General features: G+C 38.0%; 1 protein-coding gene across 1 annotated transcript in view; it reads right to left on the bottom strand.

Moving 5' to 3' along the window:
* The window catches only part of VWF (von Willebrand factor), a 137,819-nt gene that overhangs the window by 11,270 nt on the left and 103,344 nt on the right, over positions 1-23,205 (bottom strand). Inside the window, exons 38-47 of the mRNA XM_009569241.2 lie at positions 21,187-21,392; positions 17,312-17,414; positions 17,137-17,211; positions 16,494-16,598; positions 15,805-16,010; positions 14,329-14,478; positions 7,758-7,868; positions 5,659-5,842; positions 4,750-4,790; positions 521-637 (exon numbers count right to left, since the gene is read on the bottom strand). Coding sequence (XP_009567536.2) covers positions 521-637; positions 4,750-4,790; positions 5,659-5,842; positions 7,758-7,868; positions 14,329-14,478; positions 15,805-16,010; positions 16,494-16,598; positions 17,137-17,211; positions 17,312-17,414; positions 21,187-21,392 — 1,298 coding nt within the window. The remainder of the gene's footprint in view (positions 1-520; positions 638-4,749; positions 4,791-5,658; positions 5,843-7,757; positions 7,869-14,328; positions 14,479-15,804; positions 16,011-16,493; positions 16,599-17,136; positions 17,212-17,311; positions 17,415-21,186; positions 21,393-23,205) is intronic.

Here is a 23,205-nt window from a genome sequence, read left to right as displayed (position 1 = left end):
ATGCGAGCTATCAGCCTCTGGTTTTCCCAGCCACACTCATTCCTTGCAGATGATAGCAGCAAAGACTTCAAAAAGGTCAGTGGAACTGATGGGAACAATTGCTTCCAGTCATGGGTAGGAACCAGACAGAAATATTATTGAGCCTGGCTATTGGACAATCTGGAATAGTCATAGCCCTGAAGCACGAAGATCTGGCTGAGCTGCCAGCCCCTGGAGGTACAGATAACACTGTAGGAAAAGAAACACTGTAGTTCCTGCTGCAAGTGATTTGCCAAGTAGTCTAAAATACACAGTAAAATATGTCTGTGGACCTTTCCTACACCGTGGATTTAGATCACATTGGGTATATTTCATCTAATCCAGTGGAAGAAAAACACAGGGTCAAGACTTTTCAGAAAAAAATTGAAGAAAGGCAACAAGTTGCAGAGTTGTACAGAACATAAACTGTTGTATACAATGGAGAGCTTGACCTTCTCATCAGACACATTCTTAACCAGAACATCCATAGACTTGCACTTACTATTGGACACGGTTCACAGCTAAATTTTGTGCATGTCAGTGTGTATCTCCGAGAAGATGTTGACTGGAGGGAGCAGAGACATGTTGTGCATTGATCCACCATCAGGCGTCTCCATGGCTGAAACATCAGAATCAGTTTGTAAATCGATGACTGTCTCTTCAGCAAATCTATCTATATTAAATATCTTTCATTAAATCTTGCGTTGCAGTTCTTTGCAAGAAAAAACAGAAAACCAATGTACCCTCTTTCCAGAGACCCACGTTTTCCATCTGTAATTCCACAACAAGCAGCATATCATGAGGCTATTTTTCAAACAAGCCCTTTAGAATTTTAATCTGTAAAATGGCAGTGGTATTTCATACTTTGTTGCTTCCAAAGCTAGCAAGAAATCCTTGAACGTGATTAGTAAAACTAAGAAGCTGCTCCGAGTAACAGTGTAAATGTATATTTATGGGTATAACAGTTCAGAGCCAATAGTCCAACATATACACTGAAGGAAAACTGTTCTGATTAAAGAATTTTAATTACATTCTTACTATGCACCCCAGCACAACAGAGGTCTTCAGGCCTCAGTGGTTTTCTATAAAGCATTAGCAATATCTATGACTTTTTTCTTGTTTTGTGGAGGTCTAGAATAAAAGATCTTCCACATAGAACGTGATGGAGATGCTAATACCAATGGGGACATCCCTGTCTTTTAAAAACTGTTTGAGATCTTGACACAGGACTCTTCAGATTTCTTGGTTTAATCTTTTATAGTGAATATCATGTAATTAACGTGGAGGGTTAAAAGACCTCAATAAATGCAGGCATGAGGGCACACTCATAACATTTGCCTATGGAAGAGGGACAGACAGCTAATATCATAAAAAACTCTAGACTTCTTGTTTACTCTAAAGATTGCAAAGCAGACAGGCAGCATAGCGATAGTTCTAGAACAGACTAATGGTCTCATGAGGGCATTCCATCCACTGACACTAGTATTGCTCTGCTGGTTAGTAGTTCCACACATGCATATCCATGTACACACATAAGCCTTGCAAATCTGGGAGATGTCCTCATTATGTTGACCTCTTTCAAAACATGCTTGCATTCATTTTTTTTACTATCATAATCATACCTAATTCAGGTCCCCTAGAAGTAAATGCTTATCACAGTATGCCTTAGTAGGTCTAGGCTTGTACAAAATGAGGACTGGATCTATAAAACCACAACTGATATTACAATTTATATCCTCCCTGGATCCTCTAGTAGTTCTAACATTCCAATTAAATACATAAAATGTAGATAAAGTTGAGTTTATACTACAAACACTGTTACAGGCAGAAACACGGGGCTTACTAGAGACACATTGAAACTAAATCCTCATATGCAAATGCTTTGAACTTTTGGGGGAAGATCTTACCTTGATCCAAAATTTGCACCACAGCTTAGTTCTGTGATATTTACTAAACGTATGTAGGGTTCATCATGCAAATGGTTTTAACAATGGCTTTCTGTGGACAAACACAGCTTAGCATGATAGAATTGAATGAAATAACACACTGATATATCGTGTTTTCTTGGCTAGCTTAGAATGAAATGTCAACATCTGCTAACATAGTGTTAGTGCAACCAAAATAACCTGCATAAAGCCCAAATCTACTCAGATGTCCTTCAAAAATGCCACTCAGTAAAAGCCTGGGAAAACAGATGAGTGATATAGATAATCCTTTTGGTAAATACAGCCAACTGCTTGGAACTCTGCAGTTAAAGCCCACAACCTTGTTAAGAACAGGAGAATGAATGCAATATAGCAAATTACTGGAATATAATATTGGCAACCAGATACAAAACAAAAATGTAAAGGGATTAAGGACACAGTCAGTTAACAGAACTGCAGTAAAAAGACTCAAAACTTGGAACTATTCAGTGAATGAGTTAATGGAGCCAAGTTTTCCCTTGATATAGAATGAAACTTGAAACCTATTCTTAAAGGACCTGGAATAAAGGTTTTGAAATCCAGGAAGTATAAACTTCTGTAGACAGCACATCTTCCTTCCTGACCAGAACTCTGGAACAGTCATTGAAGTACATAATAGTGTAAGACAAAGCTCTAGCAACGCCAGCTGCTCAAAAGCCTTCAGATATCTAGCTAGATAGTTTAAAATAAGTCATTAAATGAAGCCAGCTTAATTAAAAAGAAAAAATCATTAATTTAAGACAAGTTCTAATATAAGCTCTAATTTAATTTTTAAAAAATATGTCTACATTGTGTAGAAATTTTCCAAGATTATATCTCAGCTGGAATTTTACACTCTTCATTCTGAGAAAATATTCTGGCAACTGCACTGTTGTGTGCTAACTTCAGTAATGCTTGAGACTTGTGACAGCAAGAGCAGAGAAGTAATGTAACAGTTGGGGCCTACCTACACCCTCAAAATCTTGCACAGGCAGTGTTTGATAAAACGACAAATTGTCAGGAAGAACAATAACACATTTTAAAAGCTATATTAAAAGAGAAAAAAATGAAAACATTTTAAAGACAGCTTTTAGATTTTGCCAGAAAGCAAATAAAAATTAGTCAAAAATGTAGTTTTGTGCCAGCTGAAAGATTTAAGGAATTCATTCCAAATTTGGAAAATTTTATTAAGATATGACTTTTAAAAAAAAAAATTGTAGAAACTGAAATATGTTATTTTTAAGTCTCCAAAACATAAATAGTTCTCATTTTGCCTTCAACATAACATTCCATTTCAAAATGTGTTTATGGTTCCTGTTAAAGTATTCTAAGATATTCTAAAACACTTCAAAAAGCAACAAAACTTTACTTGACAGATCAGGTAAACATTTTGTTGGAAAAGAAAAAATAGTCGTTCATGAAAGAGCAACATGCAACTGGAAAGATCATCTTTTTGCAAGCCAGAATTTTATATATATATATATATATATATATGTATGTATATATGCATATCCTATCTAACAGAAGGTGGCAGGAGCTAGCAATTACTATACTGCTTGACATTCTCTACAGGTATGGTCATTATAAAATGCCATAATTAGTTTTCACAACCCACTATAGAGAAGACTAATAGAGGTATCAAAGAGAAAGCAGATTATTTCAGCTTTTACTGCTTTAAAACCCTTCTCCTAGTGTTCCAACAAGAAAAGGAGAGCTACTCCTTGGATTTAATTATACAGGGGAGTGATTCCCACATAGAATGATGGATGCTTGATGACAGGGCTTTAGTTCTAACAAAGTGATAAACTTATGCCTATCAACTAAGAAAAAAATCAAAACCAGAAGAAATATATGGAGTAAGGTTCTCCCTGCCATACCACAAAAGTACAAAGAGATTTGAGTAAATTTAGCTTTTAAATAAATGAAAAAGATAGGAATACATTGACAATGCAGGAATACCTAGGTTAAAAGTTAGGTTAAACAACTAAAGAGGACCTGTTTCCCTGTGGGATGATGAGAATATTTAGAGCTCTTTGACACCAGAGGTGCTGCCAGAATACGGATTTAGGGAAACAATGGACAATTGACAGAGTTCTCCAAAGATAAATTCGGCATAAATGAGATCAGATGCTTAACTCCCATCATTCCCACTATCATGGGCTGGGTTAAATGTGTCTTAATCTTTCCATTAAATATGCAGTTGAGAAAAAATTTCCTCTGAGGACGTATCAGCAGGGATCTTGAAAGAGGACAGAGGTCAAACAGTGAGGAAGCTCAGCTTTCCTGTTCCTGCTAAGAGCCAAGAAGGGATACCCGTCCTTCCACACAGGTGGAACAAGAGACTCCATCCTTTTTTAAAGGATCCTTATCCTCTAGGTGGAATGTAGGAAGTTTTTGCTTTCCCAAAGTGGGCAAGGATCATTTCTGAGATTATCCCTCACAGATAGTTTCCTGTGTGTTTGGTAGCCTGCAAGTCATTACACAACACAGATTTCCACAGTTTCTAAGCACTTTTCTCAAGCATCATTTCAAGACAAGGAAATGTTAATATTCCCATTTTGCTGAGAATCTCATCATATAGGAAAACTGTGGCAGGGTTGTGAAGCGGACATACACATGCTGAGATCCTTGGCACTGCTTTTACCCCAAGGTCTCACTTGCAGAGACTCTGTCTAAACAAACTGCCGTGTAAGCTTAGGTGTATTCTGGTAAGTTTGTGTTCTTCAAAAGCTCATTCATATATCTAAACTTCTTACCATCACAGCAAGTAAAAGGAATTATGTCTTACCCCAATAACAGTGCCATTCAAAGGACAGCCATTCAGGGGTACTGAAAAAGAAGATAACATTCCATTTACCATTACAGTTATCATGACATTACCAAGATTTTATAAACCACAGTTACATTTTTGACTTATTAAATTTTGAACTGAGGACAGTTAGATCAAGTTTCACTGTAAAGAGGCATAATTAAGCCCTCTTATATTATACTTTGAAACATAGCAATTTGTCAAAGATATCCTGAATTCCACCACCAAATAGCTCTTGCTGAGCTGTTTTATAACAAGTACACGGCACAATATAAATTTTCCACTCCAGTTCAAGCCTTCACTCTCAGAAGATGCACTCAGGTGCAAGTTACAGTGTGTACTTCCTATCCTCCTCCCAGTGCTAGCTCCTCACCCTGTGGTTGCATACATATTTGCCAATTAAACATGACTGAGAGTCTTCTCAGATTGAGTCCAATTAGCCAAATATTCAGATTTGGACTTTTGAACCAAGACTATGCTAGGAAGTGGCTGCAGACACAATGCTCAAGAGACAGGCAAAAGCATGGCTGCACGCAAACTCCTCATTCATAGCAGACACTGGGGAGAGCATTGAACCTTCCTAGGCCAAAAGCACCTCAAGAACTCTTTTAAATGCTTAACCATGCAGGCTAGAGATGTAGAAATATAGTCTGGTCTCTCTGAAGCAATCAGCAATAAGTAGTCCAAGAGGAGACAGTGAGCATCAGTTGGAAAGAGAAAGTAACAGCAGGTTCTATTTTACTCAATGTCTAAATCACACAGGAGAGTTTCAAAGTAGTACTATACTTGCATAACATACACTTTTAAAACTGGTGTTGAGAAACAGGAGATCAACTCATGAGATGATTCATTCTTTAGAGATTCCATTTGTCATACACAAAGCCTTACCGCATCTGCAGGAAGGACAGCAGTCTATTATTTGGTCACAACGTAGTTCCATTCCCTCTGGACAGTCAGGCACATCCATTTGAGAGCAAGAAAGATTCTTTTGCTGCACAAAAACTTCATTGTTCACCCGGACACACTCGTTGATAATGCAATGGTTGAAGGGGGATCGCCACTCTGTGCCGACCTGATGGAAAATTGTAAAAGGATTAAATATAGGTACAGTGTTTGAGACACTGGATAGAGGGAAGACCAACACAGCCAACATGCTGGTTTACAAAAAGCACGTTTACTGTGCCAGGAACAGTCTGCCACTCAGCAGTTCTCCACAAATCCTTACAGCAATAATCAGTTTATAGAACAGTCTGCTGCTTGGTTTGTAGAGTTCAGGAGTTATAGGAGTATCCTTAAGGTAAAATAACATATGAAGAAGAAGAAAGAGCACATTTAACTAAATTTAAAGCTACATTTGTTACCCAGTAGCTGGCTGTACTTCACTATAGCCAAGCTGGCCCTCTTTCTGGTGGAACCTGCTGCAAATCAGCTCTGCTAAGCCCAAAGGAGGTTTTGGGAATAGGCTGTAGACCTGGAAATACTTGCAAATGTAAAATGCAAATGTATCTTATTGACAGTCCTACTGATTATAATCACCCATGGGTCACACAAGGCAGGAAACTCAAATGCAATTATGGGAAGTGACATGTCCACAGCCTGGAAAGAAGGTGCTGTCATAGTTCAGCACTTGGAAGAAGCTGATCACTGCTTTGAAGCTCTATGCCTCTATTGTTAACATTCTAATACACTGCAAGAACAGTGCAAGTGAAAATCAGATCCCCAACTTCAGTAAATTCAAACATCTTTGCTCAGTGTTAGGGAAAGGTTTTATTTCATGTGTTAAAATACTTGGTTTGTTGTTAATGACAAAGAGTCAAAAGAAGGCACAGCAGGAAAGAGACAGTTGAGTACAAAGATGTATTACTCCATTAGGACAACAGAAATCAGAAAGACACAGTGAGATGTAAATAGGCCTTCTGATCAGTTGTTTTATGAGGTAGAGAATATTGATCCACATTAAGTAATGCCCTTGGTAAAATAAGGGAAAAGGCAGGCTGCAAAATCATACATAAATAATTTTTAAAAATCAGCATCAGACTGCCTTTGTAAAAGAGGCAATTAAAAAGTTAATATTAAATATGCGAACATGAGATGTAGATTAAACTGTAGCATATTGTAAACAACACCACTTAGGGAAGAAAAGATAGGGAGAACGTCTATTGTTTTAAACACATTTAACTTAGTGTTCCTGCTTTTGTTAAATCCAGAGTTTTGCACAGGATTAAGGAATCTACTGCTAGTAGGTGAGAAAAAGGCTTGCCGAGGTTGGTTGGGTTGGGGACAGAACAAAATTAATAGCCTGAAATAATTAAAAATGTAGGCAAGAAAAGAAACATATATCCCTGCAGCTTTCCAGAGCAGTAGGGTATGCGCTGCACATTTTCTATCTCTATTGCATGCACTCACTTCCTCTTGCACTCCTTAAATCCTACGGGAAGAGGTGCACTGAAAATAAACTGTTATTTTGAGCAAAAAACAAGTGTGGCCTGAACCACTCTGGTCTGGTCCAACAAGCAGGAAACATCTTTAGCAACCAAGAGAACAATTCATGTTTCTACCCTTATTTACTTCTCAAAATTTCAGTGTGTAACAAATAAGATATCCTATTTGAATAGGACTGTGAAATGCAAACAATCTACTACCCCATCTGCCTGATATCCATAGAGTAATACAAATTAATTGAGATAATTTAAACAAATAGCCTACAGCCAGAGAAGCATCATGTCTCATTAACATTCTTTTGAGCTACCACTTGAGAAATTACTAATTTTACACAAAAATATTTCTTCTTTAGAGCCCAAAAAGGTTGGAGATGGCTTGCATGTTAGAAACAAGTGAGTAAGCCACATGCCCCAAAATATGTTTTTTTCAGCGCTGCTTGACGTATAGAAGACATAGCTAATACCTTCTTCACCTTCTTCTGTGGAACACAAAATAATTCCAGGGCACTGCTGCTAGAAAAGAAAGTGTCCACACCACCACCTCACCTCATGCAAACGAGGACCTGCATCACCCCGAGACCAGAACAGCTGCTCCTCGCAGGCAGTCTTCTGGCATCTCCCACAACACTCTCCTTCTTGGACAGTATACTTGTAACCCTGTAGGAGAAAAAATAAGGACTGACCAATCCAGGAATAGGAGACAAATGGAAAGATTAATCCTAAAACAAAACACTGGGATATATATTTAATATTAGCAACTTTTTAGGGAAAAGGAAGTTTGAATATAGAACTGCAAGGCCACAGGCTGTTATTACAAAAGAAAAAAGTGGTCCACTCAGCTCAGCACTCTGTTAAATGGTTAACGTTTTCTGCCAGAAAAAAAAAAAAAAATTCACACAACAGAAATTCTTATCTCTTTGGTTCCTGCTTAATCTATTCACTGCAGCTACACGACTAACTTAATGTACTACCCTTGCTCAGGTCATGCCAACCAACTAATGTGCCTTGTGAAAATATAAACTTCTCTAGTGTGGCACCACCGAGTACCCCTTCCTGGAGTACAGAAAATGTTGATGCTGTCTAAAATTTAAGGAAAAAAAAAAAAAAGAAAGAAACAAAGAAACAGAGTAATCTGAAAATCACCCCAGAACATCTTCCTTCTGCTGGGATCTGCTCTAACATGCAATAGCACAAAGATTTGCCACAATACAGAAAAGAACAGATACAAACAGGCAGAAAGGAAAGTGGTAAAAAAAAACTTATCTCAGAGGACCCCGAGATATTTCAGTAGCATTAAGCAGCAATCAGGTCCAAATGTTAGTTTATTGTATGTGAGAAGTTTTTTTAATGCATTAGCTAATGATAAAGAGCAAGTCTTTCCAATAATATCACTCTAGGTGTGCAAAAGGAAAAAGAAGAAAGTCCACTTCTAGGGTGATTGTCAGAAATGCCATGCTACTTCATAGATTTTAAAAGAAAACTACATGTGAATGTTAAGAATTCAATTTAAAAAAAATCACTTTATTAAATCACCTCTGTTTTTACATACAAGTCATATATAATTATAATTTTTATTTGATATTTTAAAAATCTGGTTTATATATAATACTATTTTAAAAAAGAAAAGGAAAGGTGAAATTTGTTCTAGTGGCATCTTGGATATGCATCAGCACTCACAAGTCCCCTTCCTACTCCTGAGAGTACAAAGTTAAAACTCAGACTGAGCAAATGTATACATCTGACTGCCCTGTGCTTAAGCAGAGGGTTGTTCAGTCATGTAGTCCAGGGACAAGTTTGGATTGATCTTTTTATCTCGAGAAGCAACTAGCCACACACTGGAGATTCTAAGTGAAAGAAAGCAAGAAGCTTTAATCCAATTAGAAATAATATGCTCTAAATCTAATATCTAGGCAGTCTCCAAGAGGCAAAACATAACTCTAATTTCAGTACAGAGCTGAAAGAAAGATGTTCTGTCAAATAAAATATTGTTCATGTGAAAAAAGTCAATGAAAATCAGCATCATTTCATTTTGGTCAGTCCTGTTGAACTGAATTACTGAAGTATTACCAACTGCTCCCTCCCGTCATGAACTGTTCTTGATTTGCAATATGAAGCACATTAGCTAACACTGATAATCAGCAGACTTTCATATGGAAGAGTACTTTGTATGATTTCATAAAATGTAATACCAGAGACTGACATAGATTTGTGGAAAACTTCGTGCTTTTGAGCTTTTTGTTTCATGTGACTTCTACCTGCTAAATATGTCTGAAGCGTCTGAATAATTGGGTACAATTTATTTGTGTGGCAAACTCAGAGAAGTAAAAATCTATGAGCTGTTTGTGCCCAGAATAAAGGAAAATCCAGCCACAGGACCTAAATTTCACCAAGCTGGTTTGAACAGAGCCCTCTAAAGTGCAAACCAAAAGGTGGTACAGTGCAGATTTCAGGACCAATTCGCACCCCTAAGGCACTGACAAAGATGTTGGGTTTGGACAGTTCAGCGTGCTTGAGTGGCCCTTCTGGTGCTCAGTGTGTTCAAATTCTGTGTGCTCTGACTCCTAAGCAAAAGAAATACAGCAGGTCACAGTTCCCAACCTCAGCGCTCTGCTGTGCTTCTCCTAACACAGTCCCCGAACCACCAAAGACTACAAATTTGTCTCAGAAGACAAACTTGCAGACTGCAGCAGTATACAATCTCCTCAAAAAGTAAAGGAGGAGTAAGTTGGCAAGTGATTCTCCACTGTCACAGATCCTCCACAGCATAAGAAACATTTCACCATCAGAAAGCCTCACATTTTGTACCTCATGCCACAGAAATTTGGAGTATGTGCTACCAGGGTTATTCCTGAGCTGTACAACCTATGAACGTGAACATCTGACAAGTCTCAGCTACTGCGCTCTTGAAGGTTAATGTTAGACTGAACTAGGCAGAGTAAGCAGTGTCCATCTCTTCCTTCATTATTATTCATTTTCTAGCACTAGACCCTAGCATATAGAGATGCCAGCGTTTGCCAGGGCTTGTTGAGGGATCCACTTATAGTCAATATTCTGCATAACCCTGATTTTCTGGACTGCTTTATTGCTCCTACACATCTTGCTGGCTTGTTGTTTTTTGGGGTTTTTTTTTATTCTTAAACACAGAGTTTAAACTTCAAACAGGGAATTAAAATTCAGAAGAAACCCTCAGTAAGTGTCTGACCATCCATCACACTTAAAGGTAGATCACAATCTGCAAGAACTAAAAAAAAATCCGTGTGTCCTGAGAGGTAAAGGATAAGCCAACAGAAGGCAGCCTTCACATCTGAACAGGTGCACATGGCTGACTTGGGAGTGATAACCCGCAGCTGCAATGGAGAACCTGACAAGTGCTCAGTTATGCTGCCAAAATAGGCTGTTTTATCAAACAAATGCGGAGATAAATCTGATCTTCTCTGTGGAGGGTGAAAGCATAAGGATTAAGCTATTCTACATGGGGAGGGGAAATTTTGTGTGCCTTTCAACCAGAGCTTGAATTGTGAAAAAAAAACAAAAGAGAAATGCAGATTAATTTTGTAGCATTCAGGGAACGCACATTTTGGTTCCATCGCCTACTCAAGGCTGATGGAGGGATCCGCACAGGCTATGGTTCAGCATATTTGCACGCTCTTCCCTCTTTCATGACAGCACTGCTCAGTATACATAGCTTATCTTTTCATGGGTGCTAAGGTTTTGGCCAGAATGTCAGCTGTCTTTTGGGCAATGAAGAAGGAAAGAAAGAACAGAGATTATTCTTCAACACAGTATTTTTTAAGAAGGCTCCAGTGTTTGGCTTGTACATATCTAGTTGGTAGGACCCAGAGAGAGTTGGGGGGAGCCAAAGATAATGAAAATGGCAACAACAGACTGAGAAAAACCCAGAAGGATGGATACAAATCAACTTGACATGCTGAAAGCAAAATCTTCATTGGCAATGACTCAGCACGATTTTAGAGCCTTCCCTGGAGCTGCACTCATTTACCCCAGATAAGGACTTAATTCTCTGTTTGGAAGTTGCTACAACACTAAAGTACCATTTCCTAACTTACATAATAAATTATGCTTTAAAATGCAAGCAGGGAGTTTGAAATTATCTCCCAACAAGACATTCACAGTTTTTAAATGAGAACCCACACAACTAATATACAAACAACAGTCTTCCTTTTATATTAGTTTCTTTGACCTCTATAATATACAGTATTAAACCATTTACTACCATGCTTTACACGCTGCTTCAAAGGAAAATATCTGTTTGAGATATTGCAGATGGAAGATATTTTTTGTTGCCAGCACCTATTACAGCCACCACTCACTATGCCTTTGCAAATGTTCTTTATTTTAGTTTAATTAATCAAGAGGATTGAAAATCTAACTAATTAATTTACACACACTTAGCCAAATGGCTATGTCTTAAACACTTCTCCAGAAAATCATGAATCATTCTTTTCATAATCATGTAATACTTAAATTATCCAATACTTTAAAACACTTTTTTATAGCATTTACAGACTACCTTACTCCAAGAACACTGACAGTGATAAAGCAAAGCATGTCCTCCCTTCACATTAGTACATCAGTGATTTTAAGGTATTTTGAAAACATGATACTTTAAGGAGATGTAGTCTGATATACTGTTAGAGAAATAATTTCTGAAGAAGCTCCAGGAGGGCGACACCACTCCTCCTTGTGGCACATGCAATAATTGCAGCAATAATCTGCTTGCTTCCTCAAAACTTCGGTAAAAGATAGAAGAGGACAGAAAAAGTGAGGGGACTATGGCATATAATGAAGGAAACTCACATCTGATTTGCAAGTGAATAGTCTGTGTTTGCTGTTAACCTCCTCAGAGAACTGTGGGATTAGTTCATTTGAATGAAGCATCCACTTTTTTCCCCATAACACTTCATTACATTCTAAAACTACAGATAGAATTTGAATTTTTTTGTCACGCTCAGGAGAACAGCAGCTTGGTTCATTCACCAGGGTAAAGGAGCTAGTATGTGTTATGGGTTTTTTTTTTTTTCTTTTTGTGTAACTGGATAAAAAACTGTAAGATGTTTTCACAAAAGTCAGATGATTCAGTCAAAAACCATACTGCACAACTTTAAGACCTGGCAATGGAATTAATAACCATGAGCCACAGAGAGTTTGAACACCATCTTAGTAATAATGATCCATGATTAAAGTAAGTCTTCAATGCCAATACAACTTTCAATGTCGTCTAATCTGAACTGAACAATAAGTTTTAAGGTCAGTTCAGACTGGATTACAGAACTGTTGCAGTCCTTGGTAAGCATATCCACAGAATCAGAAATAAGCAAAGCAAAAAAAGGAAAATTTCAGTTATCTACGTTCTCCAACAGCTATGGTTTTGGTTGCATAACTTTGGTAACTATAAAAGGGACAGAAGAAATGGCAGATTCAAAAAAAAAAGCTCTGGCATGGTTTTCACGAAGGCTTTTTTGCTTGTTTTTAAAAGTTTTTTGAAAGTCCAAAGTTTAAGGATGATTTGTCAAGAAACAGTAGCTCTGCATCAATGATACTTTATAAGAATAACAAATTATCGATAAAGTCATGGCTATAAGCCAAAATACAGCCAGATATTTTAGACCTAATATTTGATAATTTCCATACCAGCAACTCTTCTAAAAACAGAAATCGATTCTCCTGCAACTGCTGAATGTTCTCACATCTACCCTTATGGTTTTCACTGCATTGGGCATCCTCAAGCTTTCTCATCAAATTCTGAAGGAGCACTGCTTTGCTTTGTTGCTTTTTTTAATAGATTGTTTTTTTGCTCCTGGCCCTCACTTCATGGTTCAGGGAAGAACAAACTCATGGGGAAAACCTTGAGTCAGCAAAAGACTTGAAGAGAATACTCTGAATTGCAGTCACATCTAGTTGAACCACATGGAGCCCACACAGGCCACTGAACTTGTAGATTGTGAACATACCAGACCATGGAGTAAGGAGGAGCTGCTACAAGTCAGATGTGTCTTTTCCTGAATGGAATTGGCTAATACTGTCAGGAATAATCTCAATTAATCCATGTATATAATGAAAGCTTTACAAAGAGGCAAAATGTATTTGTGGTAGCCTCTGATGTTTGCAGCACAAGTTCTCTTGGTCGCACGGCAGTTGGTAAGCAGGGTGGGCTATCAGCACTTAGCTGAGCTAGGCAACCTCATCTGCCTTTTGCTTTCTCTGCAGACTCAAACTTTGTATTTCCACTGTCCTCACTGACTGATCCATCCATCGTGATCTCATGAAGCACATACACAGGAATTCACAGGGATTATGGGTACAAGGTGTTAGATACCAGAGCCAAATGTAACTCTAGGGCAATACATTTAATTTTGCAGTAATTTTTCTACTCCCTAACTCTCCAGATTATGTTAAGGTGAAGAATGTTAGGGATGTAATTTGGGTAGTCTAAATGAAGTATAAAAAATATTTTGAACATTTGTTTGCACAAATCATGTTACAGCCAAAGTAATCTAATCTATAACGCTGGCCCTACTGCTGACTTTTAATCAATCCCTTTGACCCTTCTAGAATTCTTCTACCAACTTTTTGTACCAGTATCTGTCTCATCCTGCTTGACCAGCTATGTCAATATGAGAAAGCAACTCATACTTCCTTTGCAACCTTCCAAAGGTGGACCACCTAATTATATAGCAGATCTCTAAGCACAATAAAGGCCACAGCATGTGGTGTTATTACTGATGCAATAGGCAGAGGTGAGCAATAAACAGATCCGAAATGTTCATTTCAGAAAGTGAAATTCAGCTAGAACAGTCATTTAAAATTGAGCTTCATACATCATGAATACTTATTTTGCAAGTGGTGTGAATGATAGACATTTCTTCTACTGGAAGAGAAAATAAACTGATTACCTTGGCAGCAGGATATGATCCTAAAACAATAACATTAAAATAATGTCAGGAATGCTCAGGCCCTTTTAGGCTCTGTTCCCAAGATAATTCGTTGCTACAACAATTATTTTCTATTTTTCTCTGGTTTCTCTAAACATGCAAGTTTAAAAGCAATCCTTTCAGATTCCCACCAGGACTAATGCATGGGTATAAATGTTACTCACCTGAGAGCAGAATGTGTTACATGCTTTGTCGTGACATTCTATCATCTGAAGTCCTGTAACATCATCCACCATACTAGTGCAAAAGCATTCCCTGCAACCATCTTCCCAGGTTGTCCCAACAGGGTAGACTATGCTGTTGTGCACACACACCTATTGAATGCAATAATTAATACATGACAGAGCACACTGCTGCTGGAAGGGCACACTGCTGGCTCAAAAAAAAAGCTGTATTTTAAGATGTGAAATCTACCATAAATTTTATGGAATATATAGAAATGCTACAGGTCTTAAAATTCTGTCCATTCTTTTAAGGAGGGGAAAATAAGTGCAACGAAAGCTGCCGTTTCATAAAGAATAAATCGGGGAATTTTATCCGCAGTCAGTAGAATTGCCCAGGGTCTGACCCAGTTTCCCTGGAAGTATAATATGACTCAATACTTAGAGATAATAAACACTGAATCCTGTAGAAGGAGCTGTGCATGCAAAACTTCTTCCAACTAAATCAGCTGATCTGAAAACATCCTACTTTGAGCTACAAACATTTATTCTCTTGTATCCTTCTGCCATCACAACTACTTCAAAAATATAGCCACCTCTTATATTGCACTTTTTATTAGTAAAATTTTATAGCATGTTATTAAAGAGATGAACATCGTTCATATTTATAGATACAGCAAGTAAGTAAAAAAGACACAAAATGACTTATGTGAGGTCATGAACTACTCAGCAACAGAAAATAAAGGCTAGATCTCCTAAGCTGCCAGATAGTGTAAAACTATGTTAAGCTGTTAGGTGACTTTTCTTGAATGAAAAGGTTACATTGCCGTCCAACTTCTCCTCTAAGTAATATTATTTTAAAGGTTAACATAATATAACAACTTAATAAAAGGTTGGCAAAGTAACGGAAAATATATTTCGGTGAAGCTTTAACAAAGTCAGGCATTAATTTGGCAAAAATTTAAAAGTGGCAATAACATTCATATAAGATGCAATGCCTTCTCACGTAGAGACAAAAGTAGTAAATGGGCATGAGGACTTTAGGTCTAAGGTGTCCCAAATATTTCAATGAAGTAAGTATAAGATTGAGAGAAAATATAATAACTCTACATTCAAAAACATACACCTCTGCTGTCCAGAAACAAATTAAAAATGTAAAAATTATCTCTGAAATTCCTGATGCTGGAATGACCTTGAAGTTTAAAATGTTTTTGGTGTTTATACATATATATATAAAAAAATCTGATTATCTCAATACCGTAAAAAAATGGGTTAGTTAGGTCAGAATATACGATTATAAAAGAACAAGGAACAGTGTGATTCAACAGTGCATTTCTCCCAAATGCTTGTAAATTAAAAATGTTCTGAAATTATTATCCAGTAGTCTTGTTAATACCTAGATACTCACTAACTTTGGTATTGTCATTCAATATTTAAAAGATACTTTAATCTGTGGAAATGACACTTCATTCCCCTTACCCTGCCTGGAACACAGGTGGTAGATAGGCAGCCGCAGTCATTGGTGAGAGATCTGGATAGGTATCCAAGAGGGCAGCTCACTGTTGAATTTGTACAGCTGCAGGTACACTCATATTTATCACAGCACTCTGTCTTCTTAACAGTCAGCTCCCGATGCGGTGGGCAGGAAGGTCTTTGAACTAAGCTGCATGCTTCTCTATTACAGGCTAGAAGAAAAAGGTAGGTACCACATCAAACACACGGCATTTCAGAGTGCTGTGAGTTAACAAGGCAGGTCTCTGGCAGCGAGGAACTAATTGCTACTGCAAACTGTTATAAATCTACTTAAACACTAATAAGTAATTCAGATATAAAAGACTCAGGTCAAAGATTGTGCTGCAGGTTCAAGAAAAGTTCCTACCCTGCCAAAAAAAATTCTTGTCTCATATACAATCAAAACAATTTATAAAATCAACATAAGGGACAGAGCACACACCGACGAGAGTAAAATGTTTCTCTTTTCCTTAATTCAAGCGTACTCGAAACTGCCAACAACAATACCCTTCTTCCAAATCTGTGAAATCATTACATGTTTGTTGGCTCCAAAATGCAACCTTTCAGAGGGAAAGAATAATGTCTAAAGGAAGTTGTCAGTGTTGCTCAAACATAGTGTTCCAGTGTCACTCCATGTTAAAAAAAATATATCTTACCACATGTGTAATTTGGTCTGCATTCTCCAGGGTTGGTCAGAGCAAGCTGCAGGCCAAACTCACAGACAGGGGCAGGAGGCAAATCACAGGAAACCAGATCACAGACTAAGAAGGGAGATTGAGAAATTGTTTAGGATCACACCTGACTAGTTAAGTCCTCAAGAAAAGACACACACACATACACGTGCACATCCCAATTAATCTTTTTTTCTCTACACTCAGTTGTGACTGAAAATATGAAGTAAGTTAGAGTTCAGCAGGTCAGAGTTTGTTTTCAAAAAAGGGAACAGTTCAAACTTGGGTTATGAGGATTAAGATTCTAACATTATATTTAATGTGCAATACAGACTATGTAAAAATAGATACCCAAAAAAAGACCATTCTAATGTCATTTAGACAAAAAAAAAGTTGCTCCATTCCCTTCCTCATCTCTTACAGAAAGAGGGACAAAGTCAAGTTGGAAATGAACAGGGACTCACATTCTCAGGAGCTGTTTGGAAAACTGTGTGGAAAACTAATGACTACAGTCATTCAGTGGTTTCAAAAATTGAGTGTTGCATTAAATTTAAAAAGACTTTGTATACTTTTGAGGCATCTGATAAAAATATGGACCAAACAGTTCCATCAGTTTATGAGAACTTACCACACTCATAAGTGGGGCAGCACTGGCCAGGGTCCCTGCGCAGACGAGGGACTTCACAGGGACCACACTGAGCAGCTGGAGTGAGAAGGAAACATCCATAAAAGAGGTTTGTATAAGAACTATAAACTAGTAACAAAAATCATATCTGATCATATTTAGACCTAAGCTAATTTACTTTTGGCAGTAGGGCAGGGTCGGAAAGTACAGGTTACTTTCTGTTTTTCAAGACATGTGCAGATCTTGCAAGGTTCATTGGTGGGAATCCACGTTTCCATGTGCTGCATGAGAAATAAAACAAAGAGATTGTTAGAAAAAAGTCAAATATTCTGGTCCCCAGTATGTTAGCAATGGAAGTGGGTAAGAGTGAGTAACATTAATTTGAAAAAACAGAAGACTGTGTAGGGTTGGTTGGTGGCTTTCTTAACAGCAAGAACCTAAAGAGACACATAAATCTGAAATGACCGTAGTGTACTGATTTAGCAAAAGATGTAAACAATGAATAAATGGGATGAGGAATTACTATTGTTTTAAGCATGAAAAATCCTCAGATGTTATAAATGCAATTGCAGGCTATTGTGAGTAACAGCAGAGTCGTGCAACTGCATACCATGATGGGATGTTCACTGGTAATAAGGGAAACAACAATATTTTGGGAAATACATAGAAGTGGCTGCTTTCCCAAGTTAGTAGTACTTAAATACAGAGAAATATACAGTGCATATTTTTTATTAAGACTATGTGGGGTGTCATTATGTGATTTCCAGATGGACTGAAGACTGGAAAAGCGCTATAGCAACCCTGAATCTGAAACCATCACAAGTGGTGATCACCTACAGGCAATAAGCTCTTTCGGAAACTGCCATTCAACCACTTCACAGTCTCATGAGAGAGATAGAAATAATTCATGTTGAAATAGTAGCTACCTATAAAGAACTATCTACATTTAACATCTATGTGATTAGCTAGATAAGAGTGAAAAGGTACATTATGCATTATGGGGCAGTAACATTAATTTGCACAATCGATCCAAGCTCTGGGTGAGAACATATAGAATAGGTTAAGATGCCACAAAGAGAAAAGGTGTCATCCAAAAAACTCTGGAGTGCAGTTGAAAAATAACAGTTGGCTGACATCTTCAGTAATAAGAACAAAAGAAAGAAATATCTGAGTATACTGCCTCCTATACTCAGAAATATCTGTGTATTTTGAGCCATCACAGGAGCCTGAAAAGACAATTTACTTTAAAAGTTTAACAGAGTGGCAAGGATAAGACAGCAGGCATGCTAGAACGAGCCAACTAGAGGTTTAACAAAGCTTAGGAACCAAATCGCATAGGGTCAGTTAATCCATAGGAAATCTATTTTAGTCAAAGAAAACTTGTGTCAGTGTATGGCTAGTAAAGAACATTACCTCAGGCCTTGGAAAAACAGCTCAGAGCCCTCTGCCAGAGCATTAAATGGCCTCAAGTTTAAAAAGTCCTGAAAAGGCAGCTCAGAGAATGCCCACATTTTCAGCTGGTGATGTGGAAAGCATGTGGACATTTCAAGACACAGAGAAACACAGCATTTGCTGTAACATTTTCAGCAGCCTTCATTTTTGTACGGGTTTTCTTCAGCGTAAGGAAAAGGCCTTTCCAATACAAGAAGAAATGACAAGAGATAGCACGGTGTTAGTAGCACTCTACACAGTTGTCAGTACTGAGAATCCCGTAAGCCCAAGCACAATCTAGGGTGGAAAGCAACAGAAGAACGAACACGAGAGGGAAAGAAGTGGGTTAAGGAAATCATAATCCACCAGCAGTTGCACTGCCTGTTGTATTGCTCACACAGCTAATCCTGCAACGGTGGAGATACAAAACGGCTGTGTGAGCTGATCCTCCCCTGCCCTCCACCTTCCCATCCACACAGCAGCTGCATTGAAGCCTTGCCATTTGGGTACGGACAAGAGGGTTTCAGAGTTAAAACCCCATTAAGGGGCATGCAACAACTCATGAATTTCAGAACTTCCGCAGAAAGAAATAGATATGACTGCAGACGTTATTCCCAAAATGTGCTCTGAGCTTTTCTCCAAAAAGGGCTTGAAACAATTATTTAAATAGAAAATGCACTGCATTGCCTGAGGATTCAGGGACTTAAGGCACACAGATCTCTGACTTTAATTTGCATTTGCAATAACCACTTCATATATAATCATAATACAATAACTAGAGTTATCAGGCTCACCGAAAGTCATGCACAACTGATCTGTGTTTAGGGCAGTAATTATATATATTGCATTGCAAGCTATTTTTTTTCACCAAGAGAAATAATAAGATTTTTTCTATTTCTTTTCTTATAAAAAATTACAGTGGTTTTTTTTCCCTTCCATTTTAGCAACTTTATAAGCACTACAGAAATCCAGTGATATTGCGTTTAAAACAAAGATCCACAGCATAAAATAAACAAAAAAACAGGGCCATATGTTTGGAGATACTCTAATCTTAAATAAAAGCTAATATAAGCTACATGTGCTCAGTCCTTCAGAAAGGCATTTTGTTTTGAAAAGCATTATTTGAATGATGCACTTGTGGAACTAAAGAACCCACTTTCCCTATGTCTTCCCTCTCGCTGCCAGAGTATGTACGCCCAAGGAGAGGGGTCAATGCTGTTAGGATTACTGCACCAGCCCCTTGCCCTGCAGTTGGGAACCCTTCAAATCGTGCTTAGCAAACCCTTTCCCAGTGCTTCAGCTGCACCAGCAGGTGACACTCAGGCACAAGGCATGGCAAGAGCTGCCACTGTACAACTCTATCGGCAAAGCAGTGCCTGCTTCACTAAGCCATGCGCATCACTCGCTGGTACCCTATCACTTACACAAAGGTGTTTGTTAAGTTTGATGCTTCCATCACTGTGTTAATCGATGCAAACCATATGTCAAAGAGATGTTCCAGGCACAAATTGTCTTTGCTTCCTTTTGGCTGAACTGTGAACATTTATAACACTTCTCTTGCTGAGCCGAATGCAAATTTGTATTTGAGTGGGTAAAATCAAGTTGTTCAGAATACATACATTCCTTAACATCTGTAAATCTACTTTTCTATTTAAAGAATATATTCCCATGCACAGAGACTTCCATTCTTTACAGAAAACTTATGTTACAGAAAAGATTACATCTTACAGCAGGTTTGATAAATATAAGATGACCATCCAAAAACCTCATTAAGAATCTAAAGTCCATAAAATATCAAACTTAAAGACACTTCTTCCTAAAATCCATAACAAAACTGCAAATTTAAGAGGACTGGCTGACATTGGTGAAAACTCCCAGGGTTGAGCAGAATAAGGTGAAGAGGAACAACCCCTGTTACTTGCAACAGAGAACACAGGGAGGACCTTGCACACCCCTTGTGTATGCCAAAAGGGAACTTAACAGTGTCTTTCATTGCAGTATGGCAAACAGCACCCATAGCTCTTCACAATCCTATTCTGCCGCTGATAAGTCTGACTTAGCTGAGGAAAGTGGATTTTCAGTAAAAAAAAAAAAAAAAAAAACAAAAACAGAATGGTGAATTTCATCAAAGGAATAATTCTCATCAAATAAAAGGACGTGGGCTCATTACAACCTGACATAAAGTCGATTTGGTCTCACCACTCCACGCCAATCACTGCAAACATTTCAGTAAACTTTGCAAAGTAAATCAAATACATTTTAAGCAAGGGTTCCAGATTTATGAATTAATTGCTATTAATGGTAAAAGTCTGCCAAATTAAGGCGTTTATCTTGGTAAATACTGACTTATGCCATCCCTCCTTTCTTTCCTCCAGACCTTCCTTCACACAAATTTGTCATGCGTTTCCGGGTCTATATAGTCCCAGCTGTGAATTATATATCTATCCCAGCCAATTTCACACTAGGAGAGCTACACAGGGCTGACAGCCAGCCAGTTATGAGGAACTGAACTAGAAAATAAAGTATCCAAAGGGGAAAATAGCTAGACATATAAGAGAGATTTACTTGCAAATGTATGAACACAAACCACTAACAAAGGTAAGCTGCTAAGTATATAGTTACCTGATGGAGTGTGCCATCTTCACTAACGCATTGTGTGCAGACTTCTTCACCAACACAGCTGCCATTAAAAATCAGCTGTCCGTCTGGACAGAAGCAGCCTTCTGTTGGGTAATCCTTGCAGACACTGAGTTTAGTACTATTCTCACAGTGCTTTATGCAGGCTCTGTGGCAATGATCATATGTCAAATATGTGGGACATTTCATTGCTGAGGAAGACAGGAAAAAAAATCTTTAGATAAGGAGATATGAAATGTAGATAAGTGTTTCCACTAACACTTTCTTTAGAATTCTGTTCAGGTTTTTGAAAGCCATCATCTGATGAACATATTTTGTCCTCTGTAGCCAGTAACATCTTTGAAAACACATTTTTAAAACAATAAAATCCATAGTGGATGGTGATTGAAGGCATTTGCTTAAGTTACAATCCATGCAGAAATCATCAAGCCGCATTTTCAGGCCACAAGAACAGGCAAAGTATGACTTACCCTAATAGTGGTACAGTGGCATACATGAGCTGAACATCTTGCCTAACTTTGTTTTCAACACTGAGCAAGAGACATAAGAACTAAGAACCTCCTTTACATGCATTAGAGAAGCACTGGGAGCAGCACATGGTTAGATCACAGATATCCAGGGCAGACTGAAGCACTGAATAAAGATTTTTTTGATACCTTGACTGTTGTGAGGGAGGTTCAGAGGCCCTTGTTTTTTGTCGAGAAAGGAAGACGTGCACAACTCAATATGAGTTATAAGCAGGCTCCGTTTATTGCCTTCAGATAGCTCAGTTATATATAGCGTGAGTTAATTACGCCTACTAGTCCTACTCTACTTGGGAAGCCTAAGGGTTAGGTTTTTGCATGAGTCCTCCTACTTGCGGTTTCAGCTTAAGCTAGTTTCTCATTCTTTCTACAGCTAGTTCCCTAAGGTTATTTATGAAACTAGTCAAGGTCACAGTGTCCTTGCCAGTTCGCACTATCAACATGATTGCGCAGCTTCTCGGTACTCCCCCATTCGGTCTATTGTGCAGGCCTATGCCTTGCTTGAATGTAGCATTTTTAAAAAGCCATGTCCTTGTTCTTCGAGCCATTCTCCAACACTTGACAGGTGTCAGTGTTCCCAAGAAACTAAAGAAAGTGAACAAACACAGTATTTTGATACTTCAAACTAAACCTGCTGGATTTCTGTACCTTATTAGCTGAATTGCCTTATTAAAGGAATTTACTGAATCAAGCAAAGTTGCATTCTCCTCTAAGCCAACACATAAAATTTGTACTGATGAGTTCACAGCACTAAGGATATTGTCTCTAAAAGCAAACACAAAACTAAGGCTACAGCTATTCAAGAAACGTATGGATACAGCTTCCATACTCCCTTAAGCCTACTTTATTTTTCTCTACAGCTTCAATTAGGAAAACTGTTTCTTATTTCCCAGTTTGTGGCTGCTGTGAGGTTTATATAACCTTTTTCCAGTCCCCTGACAAAAAACACTGAAGAAAATTACTGAATGAAGACCTGAGCTCCCAAACAAGCAAGTATTAATCAGCTGAACTGTCTACACACACCTTTCTTAGCCAAAGCAAACAGAAAAGAAATGTCTTTAACATTAACCCTTTTCTGTTTCAAGCTATGCAAAATTAAATTATTTCCTGATATGTTAGAGTCTACGGCTGTAGGTATGGATAGTTCACCAGATGCAGACGAACTTGAAAAGCCACAGGAATATGATGGGGAGACCAATCCCACTATGAAATGCTTTGGCTGGATTCTGAAAACACAAAAAGGTCGATCCACCTGATTATAAACCTGTACTAGCATCTACCTATACTGTATTGTGTTTTCCAGAAAACCTCATTTCTAAAAACAGTTCTGTAAACAAGGTTCCTAGAGTAAGCACCAGTGCTTATTCCCTGTGATGGTCTCACGTCAGCTGCGATGAATGTGTGAAAATAGACTGTTTACTTTTTTATTCCGCTGTTAGTAAATACACTCAGCATACTGGCTTTCACCTTACCTACTACT

This window comes from Cuculus canorus, chromosome 1 (assembly GCF_017976375.1).
Source record: "Cuculus canorus isolate bCucCan1 chromosome 1, bCucCan1.pri, whole genome shotgun sequence".
Lineage (NCBI taxonomy): Eukaryota > Metazoa > Chordata > Aves > Cuculiformes > Cuculidae > Cuculus > Cuculus canorus.
This window is presented reverse-complemented; position numbering and strand designations above follow the sequence as displayed.